Source organism: Pyxicephalus adspersus, chromosome 4 (assembly GCF_032062135.1).
Source record: "Pyxicephalus adspersus chromosome 4, UCB_Pads_2.0, whole genome shotgun sequence".
Lineage (NCBI taxonomy): Eukaryota > Metazoa > Chordata > Amphibia > Anura > Pyxicephalidae > Pyxicephalus > Pyxicephalus adspersus.
The window spans coordinates 120,067,551-120,087,820 of record NC_092861.1 but is presented as its reverse complement, the minus strand read 5'-3'; the positions used below and the strand labels follow the sequence as shown (position 1 = coordinate 120,087,820).

The 20,270-nt window shown below is 38.4% G+C and overlaps 1 protein-coding gene across 1 annotated transcript in view; it reads left to right on the top strand.

The window, feature by feature from the left end:
• The first annotated feature begins 625 nt into the window (after positions 1 to 625).
• MRPS5 (mitochondrial ribosomal protein S5) overlaps positions 626 to 20,270 on the top strand; it is a 63,861-nt gene continuing 44,216 nt past the window's right edge. The window contains exons 1-2 of the mRNA XM_072409476.1: positions 626 to 752; positions 11,994 to 12,137. Coding sequence (XP_072265577.1) covers positions 704 to 752; positions 11,994 to 12,137 — 193 coding nt within the window. The 5' untranslated portion in view covers positions 626 to 703. The remainder of the gene's footprint in view (positions 753 to 11,993; positions 12,138 to 20,270) is intronic.

Genomic DNA, 20,270 nt, shown 5'->3' with positions numbered 1-20,270 from the left:
AAAAAGTGGAAACTGCCTCTGCTACCCCCAGGACCCACTGCCCATAAATAAAATGTTATATCGGGATACTGGGAATTTCTTCAATCCCAGGGCAGTTTTGCAGGATTCGTGATCAATGCAGATACATTTTACAGTAATAAATTTCTTCTGCAGCATAATAGCTTTAAATGAGGTTTACAGGCAATATGTTTCATTGGATACAAAATTGCATTCAAAGAATTGTATTTGAAAACTCTCAAATCCTATCTATTTACAAGTAAAATGTTTATAACTTTATCATCTGTGTTATTTAGATATGAATTAGCTATTCGATTAAAAAACAAACTGGAATCCTCAATAGGGAATTAAACTTTATTTATACCCTTTTCAAATATGGCCGGTGTATACACGTGCCCTTTCTTCCTGATTACGTCACTTGTTTCAGGATTTTCAAACACGCTAGACCACGCTTGAATCTTCCTGTCAAGCTCAATAGGTCCTGGCAGTTCGAGGACCTCTATTAAAGCTGACCAAACTACTGCCTGCATTGAAGCAGATACGCAGCTGCTCAAAATCCCCACTGCTTTGCACACCTGCTATTAAATTGTTTACGGATTGCATTTGCATTGATTTACTTGCGGGTTGAGTAACTGTTTTCAGTGTTGAGAGGTGGACGTATTGGGTGGGATATTACAGGCGGAACCGGCGGGCAGCCCGTGCAGACATGGCGGCTGTGAGGTTGTGTAGCGGTGTCCTCCGCTCTGTATATAGAGGTGAGAGTATGCAGGCATTGCCAACATTTTTATGTGTGTTTATTAATGGGTTGTTAACACTCTGTGCTTTGGGGTGGCAGGTACAGTAATTCACGTAGCAGGACTAAGCATGGCAATTAAAGGGTAGTAATGTCTTTCAAGAATGGTCTTTTCAGGGTAAATATATTTATGAAGACATTAGCAACACTACTTTCTAATAAAGTAATATTGAAATAAATTCATTGCTATATTATAAAAAATGTCTAACCCCTTTATTAGGGTTTTTTTGCGGTCACATGGCTGTGCATGCCCTCTCCATGTCCTTTTACCTGAAAGATTATTTATTATTATTAATAAACAGGATTTATAAAGCGCCAACATATGATGCAGCACTGTACAATAAATAGGGGTTGAAAATGACAGACAAATACAGACAGTGACACAGGAGGAGGAGAGGACCCTGTCCCGAAGAGTTTACAATCTAAGAGATGAGTTTTAAAGAGCAACTAAACTCAAATTCCCCCAAAACACAAAAAAATCTACTTACCTTCAATCCCGCAGGTCTCTTTCATCAGGTCTCGCGTTGTCCCGGCATCTGTCTTCGGGCCGACGCTATGGGCGCCGCCATCTTCGCCTCTTTTTCCAGGTTCTTCCCACATCACCTGAAACAGGTGCAAGATCGGGTGACGTAGGTTGGTAAAAAAGTTGCCGATCTTACTGCGTATGCGTGAGATCTGCAATATCATTCTTGATCGCCTAGGCAGTCGAGATTTAGAGGGGGGCGGGCGGCGCGATCCAGCACCCTTTTTTTTTACGCACTTAAAAAACCAAATTTTTACTTTACATTAAAGGGTTGTAAACCTGTCGAATAGATACGCACTGTGTATTATCATACACTTTAATAACATCGTGGTGACTAGTCCAAATTTTACTAGCCAGGGGACAACTCTATTTGCCTCGCCTGGGTTCACCATTCAACTTAGTGGTTCCTCATCTTGACCCCTATGTCACTTCTGAGTCTTTTAGTGACAAACAGCTGGACAAATCACAGCAGATGGGTGGTTAGACTTCCAAAACTCTCAAGATGGTAAAAGCTGTAGTTCAGAATTGCTGCCCCTTGGAGAGGTAAGTACTCACAGTTCTCTATGGCAGGAAACATTCTTTGCATCTTTTTGATAAGTCGCTGTAGGTAAACTTGACCTTAATGCCTGTTAATGTGGGTGAGCTTTGCCATGATTGGCAGGTATGGTGTGCAAACTGGCAGATCATAGCACACACCTTTTTGGTTTCAATATTTTTATTAGGAATTTTAAACAATTTTTTTACAAAAATTTACCAGAAGGGGGATACATTACAATGTGCATATTAAGAATCGTAGCACAATATTTAAGATATATGAATAAAAAACAAAATCTGGGTTTCCACTCCAATTAAACAAAACATAACAATATCAAAAACAGAAATGAAAATAAAAGTTAAAAAGCGGAAGAAGGGGGAGGATAAGTCCAGGATACAAGCACCCACCTTTTTGTATGATTCCCTGCAGCAATGACAGGTCCAGGAACCATTTTAGCCATAAAAACTGCCATTGATGCAGATTTTACAGCAGACATCTGGGTCCATGGCAATCCTACGTCATTGTACAGCCACTGATGAGGTAACTTCTAAGCATACGATGGGGTTACATTGTCCCTGGCAGCTGGCTCTGTACATGACGGTGCTTTAGAGTAAATGTGTAGAGCTACACCTGACCCTGCAGGGCCCATGGGATCAAAATAAAAAAACAAAACCCCAGAAGCAAGGGAAAAGTCTTTGGGCCCGATTTAATAAAGCTCTTGAAGGCTGGGGATGATACACTTTCATCGGTAAAGCTGGATGATCCAGCAAACCTGGAATGGATCTGGTCCGGGATTCAAAACATTTTCTAGCAAATAACTTTTAAGAAATCCAGAAATCCATTCCAGATTTGCTGGATCACCCAGTTTCACTGATGAAAGTGAATCCTCTCCAGCCTTGAAGAGCTTTAATAAATCAGGTCTATTGACTCTACTTGTCTCTTCTGCTAAACTGCTTTTACCTCCTGGTGGATTTTTAGTGAATTTGGTCTTGTAGAAGCCAGGCTTGCAAATTGCATTTTATCTGCATAGATTGGATCAGTTGGGTAATTATTAATATTATTATTATTACACAGTATTTATATAGCGCCATCATATTACGCAGCGCTGTACAAAGTCCAAAGCCATGTCACTAACTGTCCCTCAAAGGAGCTCACAATCTAATGTCCCTACCATAGTCATTTGTCATTATTGTAGTCTAAGGTCAATTTTTAGGGGGAAGCCAATTAACCTCGCTACATGTTTTTGGAATGTGGGAGGAAACCCACGCAGACACAGGGAGAACCTGCAAACTCCATGCAGATAATGTCCTGGCTGGGAATCGAACCTAGAGCTGCAAAGGCCCGAGTGCTAACCCGTGAGCCACCATGCCGCCCATTATTTTAATTCAAACTTTATTCAAGAACTGTAAATCAACATCAACACAATAAACTTTTAACACCTTCAACTTCCCCCACCTCTTAGATTGTAAGCTCTTCGGGGCAGGGTCCTCTCCTCCTCCTGTGTCACTGTCTGTATTTGTCTGTCATTTGCAACCCCTAATTAGGCTACGTACACACATCAGATGATTCTGGTACAAAAACCGCCTCAGAGCTGATTATTGGATGAGAATCTGGCATGTGTATAGTGCTTGTCATTCATGGATGATGAAAGTGAAAGGGAGAAAGTGCAGCTGGGTGCTGCTCTGTCGTTCTCCCCCCTTCCCTCTCCATAGAGCAGTATGTACAGCACTCATCCATGCATCGTGCAGTCGTTTGTCGTTGGAAAGGATTGTGAAAGATCCTTTCCAACCACAAATATTGCACGTGTGTACCCAGCCTTAATGAGCAGAGCTGCATAATATGTTGGCGCTATATAAACACTGTTTAATAATAATATTGTTTCTTTATGGTCTTTTTGGGCCATGAATAATATTTAGGCATTGTTTGCAATATAATTTTAGTATTGAAAATAATTAGTACTAAGTATATGCAAGTCCAAAACATTTTCTTTTGTTTGGCCTGAGTAGGCAACGCTTTGAACCTCTCTCAGTTTATATTTTTGCTGCCGCTTACTTCCTGACCCAAGGGTACGGCTAGAAGTTAGAAGATACCTTTCAGGAGAGGGGAGTTCTTTTCTAGTTGTCTGCATTAATTGCCATTGCCTTCATTATCTTGGTGACAATGGTCACTAGTACTGTTTTATAGGGCAGGGTTCTCCCCAGGCCCTTTTAGCTGGGCGCACCACCCGGCAGTTTTCAGCACCCACCCTGCTGTTTTTGGGTGGTTACTAAAGAGTTTGGTCACAATACAGGGGCTGCCACCCATCTACAATTTCTTCCCACCCGGCTTAAAACAATTTCTGGGTTGAGCACTGTAGGGTGAATCTCCCCAGTTGGGACACACAAGACTGCAATAAAAATCCTAGCAGGAAACTTCTTTAGAAATTGATAAGCCAACACAGTGCAGAAAAGGTTTGTAAAACACATTGCTGTGCTTCATAAACATGCTCCATGGGAGGTGCAGTAAAGTTATCCACACCTAGATGAATTCCTGACATGGAGCAAGTTTATGGGTGAGGTATTCTGATCCTAAACTGGCTACAAAATTGTAAGTTTTCTTATCGTAAGTGTGGTATTACCAAGGAGTGATGCTTTAACAGTGGTCACTTGGCATATATTTTTGACCAGTGCCAAGCAGACGGTATCCATTGGGTCTGCCAGTGTGTGTGTCTTGCTAAAAGGTTTAGTACATACTTTGTATTAGTTGAGCTCAGTGTCTTGTAATGTTCACCTTGAACCTTGAACAACATTATTATTGCTAGGATGCCCCTTCTTCCTATGAACTCCAAGTACCAGCGATGCTTCCACATTTAGCTGTAATATAGACTCAGATTTATTGTTGTTTTCTAGATTATGTAAATCTTGTTTTGTACAATATTCCCAAAGATGTTAATTCAGTATGAGTCAAAAATAATGTTTCCATGCATTGACAAAAAAGGTCCCGCTGTGTTGCTAAATGAAGGTGTCCACTTTTTTTTATAACAATTAAAATCCATTTAATTGACTTGGTGCAGAGCCCAGCATGAAATTTCAAATGAAATTCAACACCTTCTTATAAGTAGTGCACATCAAAATACTCTCCCAGAGTTTTGCAGACATGAAATGTATGCTGACTTTTTTCAGTGTTTATGTAATTGTATCTTTTTGAAGTAGAATGAATTTGATAAGCCAACACACATCACACACTAATCACTGTAAGGCTTAGTCTACACGGACCGTTTCCCCAGCGTTTAACCTGAGGCTTTTAAAGCCTATGTTTGAAGTCCCCATGCATTCCAATAGGCTAATCTACACCAGGGCGTTTCCTTCAGGCACGTGTACGAGCTTTATCTTAAACGTTGCTTGCAACATTTAAAAAATTAAAACGCATGATAAATGCATAAAAATGTAGGAAAAATGCTTGAAAACGCTCCCATTGAAGGAGACTCCTAGATCTCCACCACCCCACCCTGGCGAATGAGTACAAAAAAAAATCCTTACTTATTCCCTGAAAGAGTTAAAATATGTGTAAAAAATTGAACGAGGCTTCAATGTTAAATTATTTTATTAAACGTGTTTGTGTAACTAAACTTTTTTTTCAGGTTATCCCAATGACAGGATGATTCCCAGGGCTGCAATCATGACATGAGCACAGCCATGGGACTCCTCCTGACAGTGACAGTGCCCATTCATCTCTAGTGCTCTGTGATTGGCTGAGCTCAAGCATCATCAGGATTTCCCTTTCCTCAGCCAATCAGGGAGCAGAGCAATCAGCAGAGCTCTGCTATGCTGACAGCTCCGCTCCCTCAGCCCTAGAGGAGCTGTAGTATGTGTTAGAGATACACAACACATGTCACAGCTCCTCTAGGGCTGCAGTAGTAATCAGGGGAGCGGAGCTGTCAGCATAGCAGAGCTCTGCTGACTGCTCTGCTCCCTGATTGGCTGAGGAAAAGAAATCCTGATGATGCTTGAGCTGTCATCAGGGTTTCCTAATTCTCAGCCAATCACAGAGCACTAGAGGTGAATGGAGAGCCTTGTCCTCATTTAACCCCTAGTGCCTGGGGAACCCTCACTGTCAGTAGGAGTGCCATGGCTGTGCTCATGTCATGATTGCAGCCATGGAAATCATCCTGTCCTTTAGATAACCTGTAAGAAAAAGTTTAGTTACATAAACACACATACATTTAATAAAATCATTTAACATTAAAGCCTCATCTAATTTTTACAAATATTTTAACCCTTTCATAGAATGAGTAAGAGGTTTTATGTACCCCTGTACTCATTCCGTGAAAGGGTTAAAAGTAAAACTTTTATAAACGCTTATGTAAAATTGTGGCAATTTGCAGTAAAACGTTTAAAACGTAAAAGTTTTTTAGCGCTTTAAACGTAAGCTTTAAAACGCTTGTAAAAGTGAATAAAAAAGTATATAAACGTGGTAGGAACGTTTATATGCGTTTTTAAAACTGTTCATGTAGACCCAGCCCAAGATATAGAACATCATATAGAGCTGTTTTATAGACATAAAGACAAGCTTGGCAGCATTGGGCCAGGTTTTTGCTGCCCATTCTGGCATGCTATGCAGTGTAGCCAGAGGGAGAGGTAAAGATATATAACCTGGGTGCTGTATAAGTCCTACATCACATTAGTGACACTTGTGGCTTATCAATGACATGATTGCACGAGAGACTAAAAATAATTGTTTCTACAGTGTCTGTCCCTCAACAGTATGAACTGGCTAGGTTATGCTGCCTCATTAAATCTCTTCTGTGGCTCTTCTTTAAGATACCAAATGTCGGGCTGGGATGAAATTCACTTTGGGCTTTTTAATTATTCACCTATTGGTAGATTTCTTGGGATGTGATTGACAACCACAAGCTTTACAAACGGAATACCACATTGGAGCAAGGATGCAGATAAAGATTTGTAAGACTACTGTTTATCTCTTTCCTGCCCTATGAACGGCTGTTGCTTGGGGAGACACTACATTTAGCATCACCCTGTGACAGCCCCATAGGGGCTCTGGGTCTTTTTGAACCAGCGATGGCAGTTTGTATGTTGTTTTTGTGGGTGCTCGAGCAGCTGCCAAGGTGCCAGCCATGAGGAACCACTCAATGAAGAGGCATCTCTGAACATCTACATACTTGTTTTAGGGCAGTGACTCCGAAATTGTGAACAACCAGTTTACTTTTGATTATTAACTAGTGTTTATATAGCGCTGACATATTCCGCAGGGCTTCACAAAGTCAATAGTTACTAGCTGTCCTTCAAAGGGGCTCATAAACTAATGCCTCGCCATAGTCATATGTCATTAGCACAGTTCAAGGTCAATTTGGGAGGTAGTGAATTAACCTAACTGCATGTTTTTGGAATATGGGAAACCAACACAAACACGGGATATGCGGGGACATGCGGTCTCCATGCACATAGTGCCCTGGCTGAGATTCAAATTTGGGACCTAGCGCTGAAAAGGCCAGAGTGCTAACGATTACCTCCAGATATCTTGCCAGATATTTTTTAAGCCATTGCACTTATGTGCATAAGGAGCATGTTGTTAGGAGGAGAACATAAGAGTGAGCAAAATGGTAAACTGTAGTGCATTTATTGTCAAATCATGGGATAAACTTGAGGACAATGAGGTTATATTACCTAATTGTATAAGAAAAAGTCATTACATCAGGCTGGCTATGTTTGGCAGGTCTATGTCTGGCAGGTCTGTGTATATGTAATTTGACTAAAATCCTTTAGCAGGTAAACCAGCTCATATTATGTATTTAAACTGTATATAACTGCTTGTCTGAAGTTGTCTCTATTTGTGAAAGACTCTGCAAATAATGCAGAAGCTCCTATGTTAGTTGCTACCTTGTACTAAACTAGAAATCCGCTTCTTCTTTTCTTGTTGTACTGTGTTTGTTTTTTAATTTAAAACAACATTTTTATAAATAAGGAAACAAAAAAGTTAACAAAAAAGAAATAAGTATACTTTTGCCAGTATCTTAAGATCAAATGTATTTCCCTGATGCCGGTGCAACTGCAGTATTTTTCTCAGTGAATTATACATCAGTCATTCCTATAAATTCATCTTGAATATTTCTCATATGTTCAAAACCTAAAGTCATCTATAGAGGTCAAACCAGTAAACCAGCTGTCATCTCTGTTTTTTCATCATATCAAAAATTGTTGGACATCACAAAGAGTCTATTTTTTTTTTGTATTGGAAGGGGTTAAATAGTATACCTTAGTTTATTTCTACCTCTTTGACCTTGTAAACCAGATAAAAGCACCATTCTTGCAGAAGCACTACTAAAAAATGTGTAAGACTGCTCTTATGTATTCATGAAGCTGCAAAAAGTGTTTTAGCCGGTAGTTTATGAGCACTTTAAGGAAATGGAAAATGAAGAAATGAGTGGAGTGAAGCCTGGTAGACAGGGAGAATTTTAATGTGATCCTTTAGGTATAGAAGAAATGACACAATTTGTCATTGTTCTGGTGAAAGCTTAGTTATCAAATCAATGAATGATACACCACCAAGGGACAAGTTATGTTAACAAAATGCCAAATCCTTATATTAAAGGGAAACTATGGCTTATAACTATCTTATCAGTTCATTGTCATGTTTAATGAAACCAACATAAATAAACATACATAAAAATGTGTAGGCCCACTAAAAACAAATGTAATGCTCTCAGATGTTTGTCCTCCAGTTGTCCTATAACCCCCATACTTGTCTTAACCTTTTGCGACACTCCCTCTCACAAGCCATACTTTGCTCCATTGCTCCTATATTGCATCTCCATTACTCCACCTCCCAGTTTGATGCTGGATGATGTTGGCTTCAATTTTCTCTGCTGGACCTTGCACAGCTACTTGGTAGGTTCCAGTCATTACAGCATAAAAATGTAGGCAAATCAGGAATTAATAAGTGCATGGTTATGCCACAATCATTCTATCACTGTCCTTTTCAACATACATTGTGCACACATTTAGAAAATCCAGGCCTGTACATGTCCTAGTGCCAGGATGAATTTGCATGCACAGGAACTAGGTTATACGGACCAACCAATCAAGTTGAATAAATATGCTGAACCTGGAAGAATTTCCTTTTATGGACTTTGCAGAAGTTGCATCACTGTAGGGGAATTAAGTAGAAGCAGCCACAAACTTTATAAATCCCCTTATTGTTATGCTAAAACCTTTGCAAAGCCAACTATACGCTTTTTAAAGTTGCAATGATGTCCTTGAAGGGCTGTACTTAACCTGTGCAAGTGGAGCTTCTGTTGGATTCCCATTTCTGCTTCATGTGAAATTTGTGCTCTAAATATTGTTTACCAATCTTAAACAGTATTTTTAAAGTGCCAACATATTGTACAGCATTGTACAATAAACAGAGGTTGCAAATGACAGATACAAACAATGATACAGAAGGAGGAGAGGACCCCGCCCAAAAGAGCTTACAATGTAATAGCTGGGGGAACGTAGCACACAACGGGGTAGTAGCGAGTTTGAAAAAATGGGTTTTGAAGGCTTTTTTAAGGTAGGAGCAAGCCAAAAAGGACAAGAAAAAAAGTTCCAGGGAATCGGAAACTTTTAAAGTCATGCATGTGCTGCGGTTATGAGAGAAAAAGTCATTAGTAGGTCATAGGAGGAGTGGAGAGAGTTGGTACAGGTGTATTTCTCTATCAGGTCAGAAAGGTAAGTGGGACAGGAGCTGTGAAGGGATTTAAAGGCAAAGCACAGCTTGAATTTAATTCTAAGGTTTTGCAAATGGCACATACAAATAATGACACATGAAGAGAGGACCCTGCTCAAAAGAGGTGGGCTAGGGAAACATTATTAATTTCCACCTTAGAAAAACTGAATAACTCTACTGCTTTTTAAAGCATAGCTATCTTTCAGCCGCCTTTGATTGAAATTGGTTTCCTAAATCAGAATTACAAATCTGGAGTCTGTAAATAAGGTTTATCCACACATTGTTTTTGGTTTTGGAGAGAGTGGGGAAGGATTAGAACACCTGACTGGTTTTACTGCAGTCAGGGGCACCTTCGTAAAGATTCCTTCCTTCATGCCTGGTAAAAAGGTTTTTGATCCAGCACATGAAGCAAGAGGAAATCTATACAACAGTAACACGGAAAGAAATGCTTTTTTAGGTTAAGTAGTTTAATTCTTGAATCTTTTTCAACTTTTTATGGTTACCCTTAAAGAACAGGGAATGAAGACAGTAAACGGTAATACCTGACAGCGGTTTACATTTTCATATTCTATCCAACACTTAAAAGGGTTTTGATACCCCTCATACCAAATCAGGAACAGGCAGCTCTAATATACAAACATACACACATATGTATATGTAAATCTTGTGTGTGTATGTATATGTGTATGTGTGAAAAAAAAAAAATATATATATATAATTTAATTATAAACAGGATTTTTATAGCGCCAACGTATTATGCAGCACTGTTCATTAAATAGGGGTTGCAAATGACATACGAATACAGACAGTGACAGGAGGAGGACCCTGCCCCGAGCTTACAATCTAGGAGGTGGGGGAAGAAACACACAATAGGATGGGAGATATGGAGTGATGGGAATTAGTGATGGTTTCAAAAGACAGAAGAAGATGGGTAGGCAAGTTTGAAAAAAAATGGGTTTTGAGTGCTCTTTTAAATGAGGAGCAAGCCAAATAGGGTGAGCAAGACCATTCCAGAAAGTTTGGGCAGTTCTAGAAAAGTGTTGGAGCCGTGCATGTGATGAGGTTATGAGTGAGGAAGTCATTAGTAGGTCATTGGAGGAGCAAGGAGAGCGGCTAGGGGAGTATTTTTCTATCAGGTCAGAAAGGTAAGTGGGACAAGAACTGTGGATGCATTTTAAGGCAAAGCACAGGAGCTTGAATTTGATTCTGAAGGTGAATATTTATATATATATATGTATATGACCTTCGTGTATTTTTTGTGGGTGAGGTTACAAGGGGTTGGGGAATTCACTCTGTGTGCTCACAATATTAAATACCATACTCAAAAGTTAAGAGGCTGCACCAGGTTTAATTGTTTTCCCCTTTTTGTAGATGATTCATTAATTTATGGTAATTTGGTCTCCTGTTACCTTCCACCCTCACTACACATTTAAGCTTGTTTACCAGCTTTGGCTGTGCAAATTGTTTTCTGCTTTAAAAAAGTGACATCTCTTTGTCTCATAACATTTCAATAATTTAGAATGTAACTTATATAATGTTTATGTACAGAAGTTAGCCAAGAATTTATGCCGTTATCATAACCTGTGTAGCGTTTTCATAGAAGTATTTGAACCACATTCATTGGGATAGTTTTAATTTCTTAAAGCCTTTTTACTAATACCTTTTGTTGTAAAAATTATACAGCCATAAATGGCTGTATATTCTGTGTATTTGAAAGCATATAGGTATAACGTTTCACATTTAGCTATTGTGACATCCAAATTAGGAACGGGCTGTTTTTCTGCATTCAAAACATATTAATTGTGTGGCACAACTCAATATCTTAAGAAATTAGCCTCCCAAAAGCTATTGATAACGGACCACGGAATTATTGATTTCAAGCAGTTTACTAATAAAATTGATGACTGCAGCAAGGTTAACCTGAAGTATTTAATTTGTGCCTAATGGAAAAATGTTTTGGGGTCGGTGATTCAAAAAGTATTAAAGGCAAAGGTTTAGAGCACCAACCAGAAATTCTGTTTTTTTTGTGTAGAAGCAGGTCAGTAAGGGCAGCATCAATAATCACAAAGTGAAAGGCCTGCTGGGGCTAATGCAATATTGCAAATCTTGACTGAAGTTGTCACTATCCCCATTTATCCAAAAAAATAATAAAAAATGAGAAATTGCTTTTGATAATGCTACATGTATTAAGCTCTGTCCTGTTTACATTTGGTGTATGTGTATATATATATATATATATATATATATATATATATATATATATATATATATATTATGTGTGTGTGAAATTGCTTTAAAAAAGGATTTTTTTACAATATACACTAAAATGTACCTCAATGTATTTTTAAAAAATGTTATAAATAATTTACAATGGTCTTAAAACTCATGCTTATGTGACGTATGTATAGAAAATTCCTGACAATTTGTATGTATCTCCTCAGGTGGGGTCTCTGCGCCAGTGATAAGGACAAGCTGCCAATTCCACAGCCTTAGACTTACACAACTTACCCAAGAACCATCATACTTACCTTATCACAGTGTCTCTATTCAGCAAGTACGGTTGGGAAGCAACTTCTTTGGCAAATGTAAGTTTTATATAATTATGTTTTTCTTAACTTTATTTCAGTTTTGTTATGTTGCAGCCTGATTCCAAAATCATTTCACTTCATTTTTTCCCCTCATCATCTACACTCAGTACCCCCATAATGACCAAGTGAAAAACAGAATTGTAGACAATTTGGCAAATTTTTTAAAGGGTAAAAATCCTTTACTTACTACTTAGTGGGAAAACCTTTAGCACAAATGACGGCCTTGTGTCTTTTTGGGTAAGATCCAACAAGCACCTAAATTGGGGGATTTTCTGCCATTCTTCCCATGTTGGAAATCCTCTAAGCTCAGTCAGGTTGGATTGGGATCGCCTGTTGACAGTCATTTTCAGTTCTCTCCATAGATTATCTATAGGGTTCAAGTCAGGGCCCTGGCTGGGCAACTCTAGGATGTTCACAGGGCTTTCCCAAAGCCACTCCTGTGATTTCTTCGCTGTGTGCTTTGGGTCATTGTCATGTTGGAAGGTGAACCTTCAGACCACTCAACCTTCAGTGGTCCTGAGCACTGTTCGTGCTCAACCCAGAAATTTTTTTAAGCTGGGTGGGAAGAAACTGTAGATGGGTGGCAGCCCCTATATTGTGACCTTACTCATCAGTAATCACCCAAAAACAGCTGGTCGCCTGCTTAAAAGTTCTGGGTGGTGTCCCCGGTTAAAAGGGGCTGGGGAGAACACTGACTGTAAAGTAGGTTTTTGAGGATTTCTCTGTACTTTGCTCTATTCAGCCTTCACTCAACCCTGGCCAGTCTCCCAGACCCTGCTGCTGAAAAACTCCACCACCGCATCATGCTGCTACCACCATTCTTCACTGTTAGGATGGTATTAAGCAGGTGATGCCTGGTGTCTGGTTTCCTCCAGACATAACATTCAGGCCTAACAGTTCAATCAAAGTTTGATTAGGCCAGAGAATTTTGTCCTCTGTCTGGGAGTCATTCAGTCGGTTTTTTGCAAACTCCAGGCAGGGTTTCATGTGTTTTGCACTGAGGAGATGCTTCTGTCTAGCCACTGAGGGCTGCAGTTATGATTGTCCTTCGGAAAACATAGTTCCATTCCCACACAGGATTTCTGGACCTCAGTCATTGTGACCATTGCGTTCTTTGTCAACTCTAAGGCCATTTTCCTTGATTGCTGTGTTTGGCTGGGCTACCAGCTCTTGGAAGAGTTCTGGTTGTGCCAAACTTCTGAACTATCGGTGCTGCACAAATGGTTTTGAAGCCTTTTCCCAGATCTGTGCTTTGCTGAGAGCTATAGAGAGGTGTGTTCCTTTCCAAAGCATGTCCAATCATTATAGTTTACCACAAGTGGACTCCAGTCAAGGTGCAGAAACATCTCAGCAGAGAACAAGAGAAATAAAGACGCCAAGCAATATTTTAATTGTTGTTGCATAAAAGGAATGTATACACATTCAGTGGCCATTTTATTAGATACACCTATTTACCTGCTCAATAACACAAATAACTAATCGGCCAAATACATAATAGGCATGTAGACATAAAATTCAAGAGTGATTTTGAATGTGATATAATTGTTGGTGCCAGACAGGTCCATTCCTTTATGACCACAGCATACTATTTTTGATGGCTTCCAGTAAGATAATGCACCCCTCACAAAGCACAAAAAATCTCAAAGTGGTTGCTTAAATATGACAATGAGTTCACTGTACTCACATATCCTCCACATGACCAGATCTCAATCCAATAAAGCTTTGGAATGTGGTAGAACATGAGATTTGCATCAAGGATGTGCAGATGTCTAATCTTTAGCAGCTGAATTAAGCTGACTTTTCAGTATGGACCAAATGATTGTTTCCAGCACATTTTTGTTTCCATGCCACAAAAAAATCATGGCAGTTCTGAGATGTTCTAAACAAAATACATCTGTCACCTGAAGACTTGCCAGTCTGTGGTCCAGTGCTGGTCCTCCTTCTGTGAGACTAAGATGTCCAGTACCTACCTTCGGAGAAAGGTTGCGAGACCGGCAATAACATCATTACGTCAATGAGGCTTTTGTGCGTCATTGGAGACTGATCGTCACTGGACAAACAGATTGAAGGAAGGGGAAACTGTTGATCATCCTAAAAAAGTTAGCATAAAAAGGAATATCAAATTACATTCATAGACACTGGGGATCAGGACAAGGGTAAAATTGGGCTCTAATATATTACCCTTGATTTAATAAGCTCTCCAAGGCTGGAGAGGATACACTTTCATGAGTAAAGCTGGGTGATCCAGCAAACCTAGAATGGATCTGGAATGGATTCAAACATTTGCCAGCAAATAGCAAATGACTTTGAAGAAATCCATTCCAGGTTTGCTGGATCACTCTGTTTTCCTGATGAAAGTGTATCCTCTCCAGTCTTGGAGAGCTTTAATAAATCAGGCCCTATGTCTCTAATTTAAAAAAAAATATATATAATATTTTATTATTAACCTACCATGACACATTGGCTGCACTTTCTTCTCCTTGTCTGAAAATACTTTTTTATAGTGTAATGCTAACGTTCCAGCTTTAGTACTTTTAGTCAAAGATAGATCAGTTAAGGAATCTGACCTAATTTACTGCATTCTTGTCCTAGCTCAGAAACTCAAAGTATTGAGGCAGGAGGATTAACATGACAGCCAGTTAACTAGCATTTCCATAAGTAGGTTTGTAGTGGCTGTATTGGCTGTCTGGTTGGTAATACGCATTTTTAGATTTTTGTAGAAAATTACATATCTATATAATTACTACAGGATCCCTGTAATGATAATGAAAATGTGAATACTGAGCTGTTAAATATCGTTATTGTGAAGAATAGCTTTTCAAAGATAGAAATACACAGCACATTTAGCTTTAGTGACTACTGAAACCTAAGTGCTTCCATTCCCATTCTTATATATGTAAAACAGAGAAGCGTTAATAATGTTTGCATGCCATTATTCAGCTTTTCTGTGATTGCAGCAGCAGCCTATTTAATAGAATAGTTTAATTTTAGCTGCCTTTTATGGAGTGCATAGAAGCAAAAGCATGGAGGTCTTGCAGTATGTTGCTGCCCCCTACAGGGCCATGTTGTAGTGACACTTTGCTATGCATTTTACTTTAAATGGGGAACATTTCCCTCTGCTATAATGGAGCAATGTTTACTGCACAAAAAGAAAAAATCCTGACCTTAACATTATATAGCGAAGTATCAGTGCTGGTAACACATTGGCAGTTTGCAGTCTTTACTAACAATTTCCACTGCACGAAGATTGATATTGCCTGGGAGTATATGGATATTATCACCTTCAAGTGAACTTATGGATATGCATTTATTTTAGCAGCTTAGATTTCACTCCGGGTTCCCTGTAAAGCAGAACTTTAGTTCTGTTATTATGTATAGCATACTTGAACGGTATGCTAGACACAGCATCATGTTTTCCTCTCTTTTCTACAGACAAATAAAAAATGATCTGTTGTCCTTTCTGTGTCTACCACCATCTTCTCTAGGTCTTCTTCCAGCTTCCTATCAATTCTTTTCACCATTAGTTAACCACAGATGATGGTATTCTTATGCATGTCAACTCAAAGATACTTTGATTTGCATTGTAAGCTATTGAAAACTGTGTTTGGGCACCATCATTGCTCTCTGTACCGTTTTACTAAGTAATCATCATAGATATGTTTAGATAATTCATTGGGATGTGCTTGTCATGATTCTTATTGCTAAGTAACTTAAATACAGGACCATTGCTGCTGTACAAAGTGCAATAGCATGCAGCAGCCAATCTGGGGACAGACAGTTAAGAAATAGGCTCTGAATGTTATGTATATCTGTCTATGAACATCATCAACTATATCGACTACAATAATTAATTTATTATACGCCTCTATAGATTTGGATTGTGTGTTTTTTTATTGTGTTTTCGTATCACTAATCGATTAAAGGCTAAACTGTTAAGATGAAAAGGTAAGATTTCTTATTTTTGTGTTAAATATATAACCAAAAAAATTAATAGCGGTCTCACAAACACATTTTTTCATGTGTAAACCACATTAGTCTCTGAAAACCCTGCTGTTACAATCTGTTACTCCAAGAGTTTAGCATCTGGAGATATTAGACTAGATTAGTTGTTTTAAGTATAAATATAGCTCCTTTTTTGGTTTGTTTTGTAATTGCAGCAATGCATTTTTTGTATTGTTTGCAATTTTGGCGTCCTTTACCCAATTCAGTTCTTTTCCCCACCTCATCCTCATGCATAGTTTCATCATGTATAAGATTGCATAGGGAGATTACGCCTGCCAAAGAACCAGCTGACAAGACAGATGTAATGCCAGAGGAGGCATGGCAAACTGAACACGCAGACAGCTGTAAATAAGTGAACCTGTTCTGCAGTTTTAATATAGTGTTTCATCAGTAGGACATCAAGGTTATGCACAAGCTATCAGTTTTTAGAAACCCTTTGGAACATTAAATGGCCCTTTTTAATCATTGCAAACAGTTCAGTTTTGTTTAATGCTGAGTTACAAACAGCCAAATACCCAAATGAAATACATTTCGGGGAGCTGTTTTACATTTCCAAAGATTTCCATTAACCAAGATTTCAGCTTTAAAGTGGAACTAAACACAATAAATACTCACCTTTGGATGTATCAGGTATTTTGGCAACCAACGCTATTTTTTTTTTCCAAAACATAAATAAACCTGCATCATATAGATAAAATATAAATCCAAACATTAATATGCAACTGGCCATCTTGCTATCTATCTATATGATTTTGTAGGACACCACATTCTGTCCTATGGAAGGACCTATATCTATGTAAAGTTTCTTTTTACCTTTATAACTTGTAAAAAAGGCCTGGCAGCCTACAATCTTTTAAACAAATTAATACAATTTACTTAATGCTATATCAAGCCTGCTGTTCCCTTAATTTGCCCTTTGTGTTTCATACGTTTACTTCAAGAGTTGGCATTGATCATTTCTTTTGTGGGTAGTTTTAGGAAGCTCTTCTCTCCTTTTCCCTTTCTTGGTATGTATGTGCTCAGGACACCACATTCCAAAACCATGGGCTTTTTGAGGCTCAGTTTTAAAAATATGTCTCTGAGATACTGTGATGGATTCTGGAGATTGATGATGGGCACAACCTAGTTTGCAATCAGCATCCCTGTACATCCAAAAGGTTGTTCAGGAGAGTTGAGTTTAGAGCTGTATGCAGGTTCCTAATATTCCTTCCAATAAAACTCATTAAAGCGAATTAGAAACCCTGTTATACTCACCTGTCCCCATTCTTTTTCAGGGCGTTGCCATCTTCTTCTCCTCATCCATGAAACTTATTGCAGAAGTAACCCCTTTCTGCAGTAATGACCTACCTGATCAAATTTTTTAGGTGGAGCTTTAGTTCCACTTTAAACTATTTCTTTTGCTGAAACAGAGGTAGGCTATTTAACTGCTACCACATTGGTGGAAGTACACAATTGCCTAAAATGTCTTTAGCCATGCCCTTCACTAAAAAATTGCTATATTTATGAAAAGGTTGTCCACATTCTCTTCAATATATAGTGTACATGGGGGAATAAATTAGAAAAACAGACATCACATATTTTGTTTTGTGATTTGTTACATTGCGTTTGTGCTATCTCTTATAGATGCATTAGTAACTTGGTAGTGCTGGTAGGGAACATCTCACTAGCTTTAAATTAAAAAGATTAGAAAAGTTTATTAAACTATAGTTGTTATAAAATCTAAACCACATTCAACATGAGATGTAATGCATGTGGCCAAGTTGAAGGCTACAGAAGTGTTTCCTAAAATTGTGGTATGTCCTAATCCTATAGGATACCGACCATTGCATGGCCTAAACATTAGATTTCCATGCCTGTGCCTTATTACAAGAAAATTTGTGTAACAATTTCCTTAAACATTTCTGTTTGGTAAGAACCTGAACAGCTCCCTGTGAAGATGCATTCTCAGCTTTTCGAACACCACATTGAATAGGTATTTGTAGATACTGGAAAGATGGTATTGGCTTGCAAGCATATATAGGAAAACCCTAGGCAGCACATTTAAAAGGTAAACATGAAAGGCGGAAAGTCTTTGAAACAGCTTTTTCAATAAAAAAGAAGAAAAAAAAAAAACTTTTCTCTTTTCGGAACTTGGCAAGGCTATTTAAGAAGTTGTTAAAAATATAGAAAAACCATAAACGTGGTTTGGAGTATTTGAAAAAATTACAAATAACCTAAAAATTCAGTTTTTTTCTCCAAATTTTCCATTCATACCATATTTTCAATACTTGTCAGGTGGAACGTTAGGTATCTGAATTCTGTTTTTGAAGACTACACAAAGCCCTTTCTTTCTGTGCAGTTGGCATTACAAGTGCATTGTGATCTGCTTTGTAGCCTGTGTCAGTGGAAGTACAGTAGCTGCTTGAGGCTGGTTAAAAGGAGCTCAACTGAAAATAAAATGTGTAAATGATCAATATAATTTCAAGCTGCATTTGCCCATCCCCATGTCTGAAGTTTGTTGACACCAGACAAAAATTGCATGTGGATGCAATTAAGTTCAGATATTCCTAGAAATAGGAACACTTTATTTAATACTAAACCTAAGACAATTGGCTACCTGTTAAAATACATTTACTAGGGCTATCAGCCATAGGATTTGTTTTTCTGTCCATTCAGTCCTTGGATCAGGTCAGGCTAACCTGACTTTTCTACAGTGAAAGGTAAAGAGAAAGCTGTTTAAAAACTCACTTCATTCCTTTAAGCATTTTTCTTTGATTCCAGGAACCTCGTTTTTAAACCAGTTGGATCTTGTAGAGCAGCTTCTTAACTAAAATATAAACTGATCTATATATTCACCTGAATCCGGATCCATCACTCCACCAACAGATTTTCAGTTAAAGTAAAACTTTACCCTTTTTTTTTTTTTTCAATTGCAATCATGCGGGTTCTTTAGTGCAGAAGGGACAGGCTTCAATAAAACAACCCCACCTGCCTAATCGCAATTTTTTAAATACCTGTCCTTGGTCATCTTTTTTCTTCTCTTCCTTGTTTCAATCTTTGGCCAGGCTAGATTGGTCAGGCCAGGAATATAATCGTTCAGTGCTGGCGGCCACAGGGAAAACTGGGATGCGCTGGCTATCCTGGCTTCCTATGCTGAGCAGGGCATTGCCAGTCCCTTTCTGCAATAAAGCCCAACTGATTGCAGATTTTGAATTCAATAAGTTTTTATTGAGGAACAAAATAGGGAAAGGGGAATGGGAGTAATACTCTTGTGGTATAAACAGAGTAACAGACAACATAAACAGTGAAACAGGTCACAGGCAATATTATAAGGCTTTAAATTACCAAAGTAATTGCAAAGTACCCATATGTAAGTAAATAAAAAATAAAGGGAAACCAGTAGGGAGCATAAAAGAGAGGATGATGAGGGGGAAAATGACAATAATAAACGGGGGCGGCTGAGAGTCCACATCAGGGTGAGTTCTGTTGTCGATGAGCAGTAATAAATCCATGGGTTCCATGTTGGCTCGAATGCTTGGGGTGTGTACTTGATAATGGAAGTGAGCTTGTCATTCACCATTATACAGTTTAGTTTTGTTGATATCCCAGCAAGAGAGATATTTTGAGATTTGTAGGCTTTTGCCAAAGAGGTTCTGGCCGCTAATAGCATATAATTACACAGTTTTTTAGGGTATTTCGGTAAAGCCATGTCAATTTTGCTAAGGAAGGCACATTTCAAGCTGGGGGATTAAGAAGTTAGTAATACCTTTAAAATCAGCTGGAAGACTTTCTTTCAGTATTCCTGCAACGAATTGCAGATTTTGAAAGTTGAATTTTAGTTTAACTTTGTTTGTCAATTTAGGATTACAATTTTTAGAGTATCATGGTGGACCCAGATGACAAATGCCTCTTGACAAATGACAAATGCTGTATACAAAAAAAAATGTTTACTGATTGAAAGCATTATGTTAGGCTTACATTGACTTTTGCTGAAAAAACTATTTAATTTTTAAGAATTACATGTCAATGTTAAGTAATTCACAGAGTGCATCAACTGAATAAAATGTGTTCATTAACCACCTTGGCGTTACACTGAGGTCCAGATTTCTGTACCAAAAGCGTTACAGGTTATAATGATTTTTTTTTTTT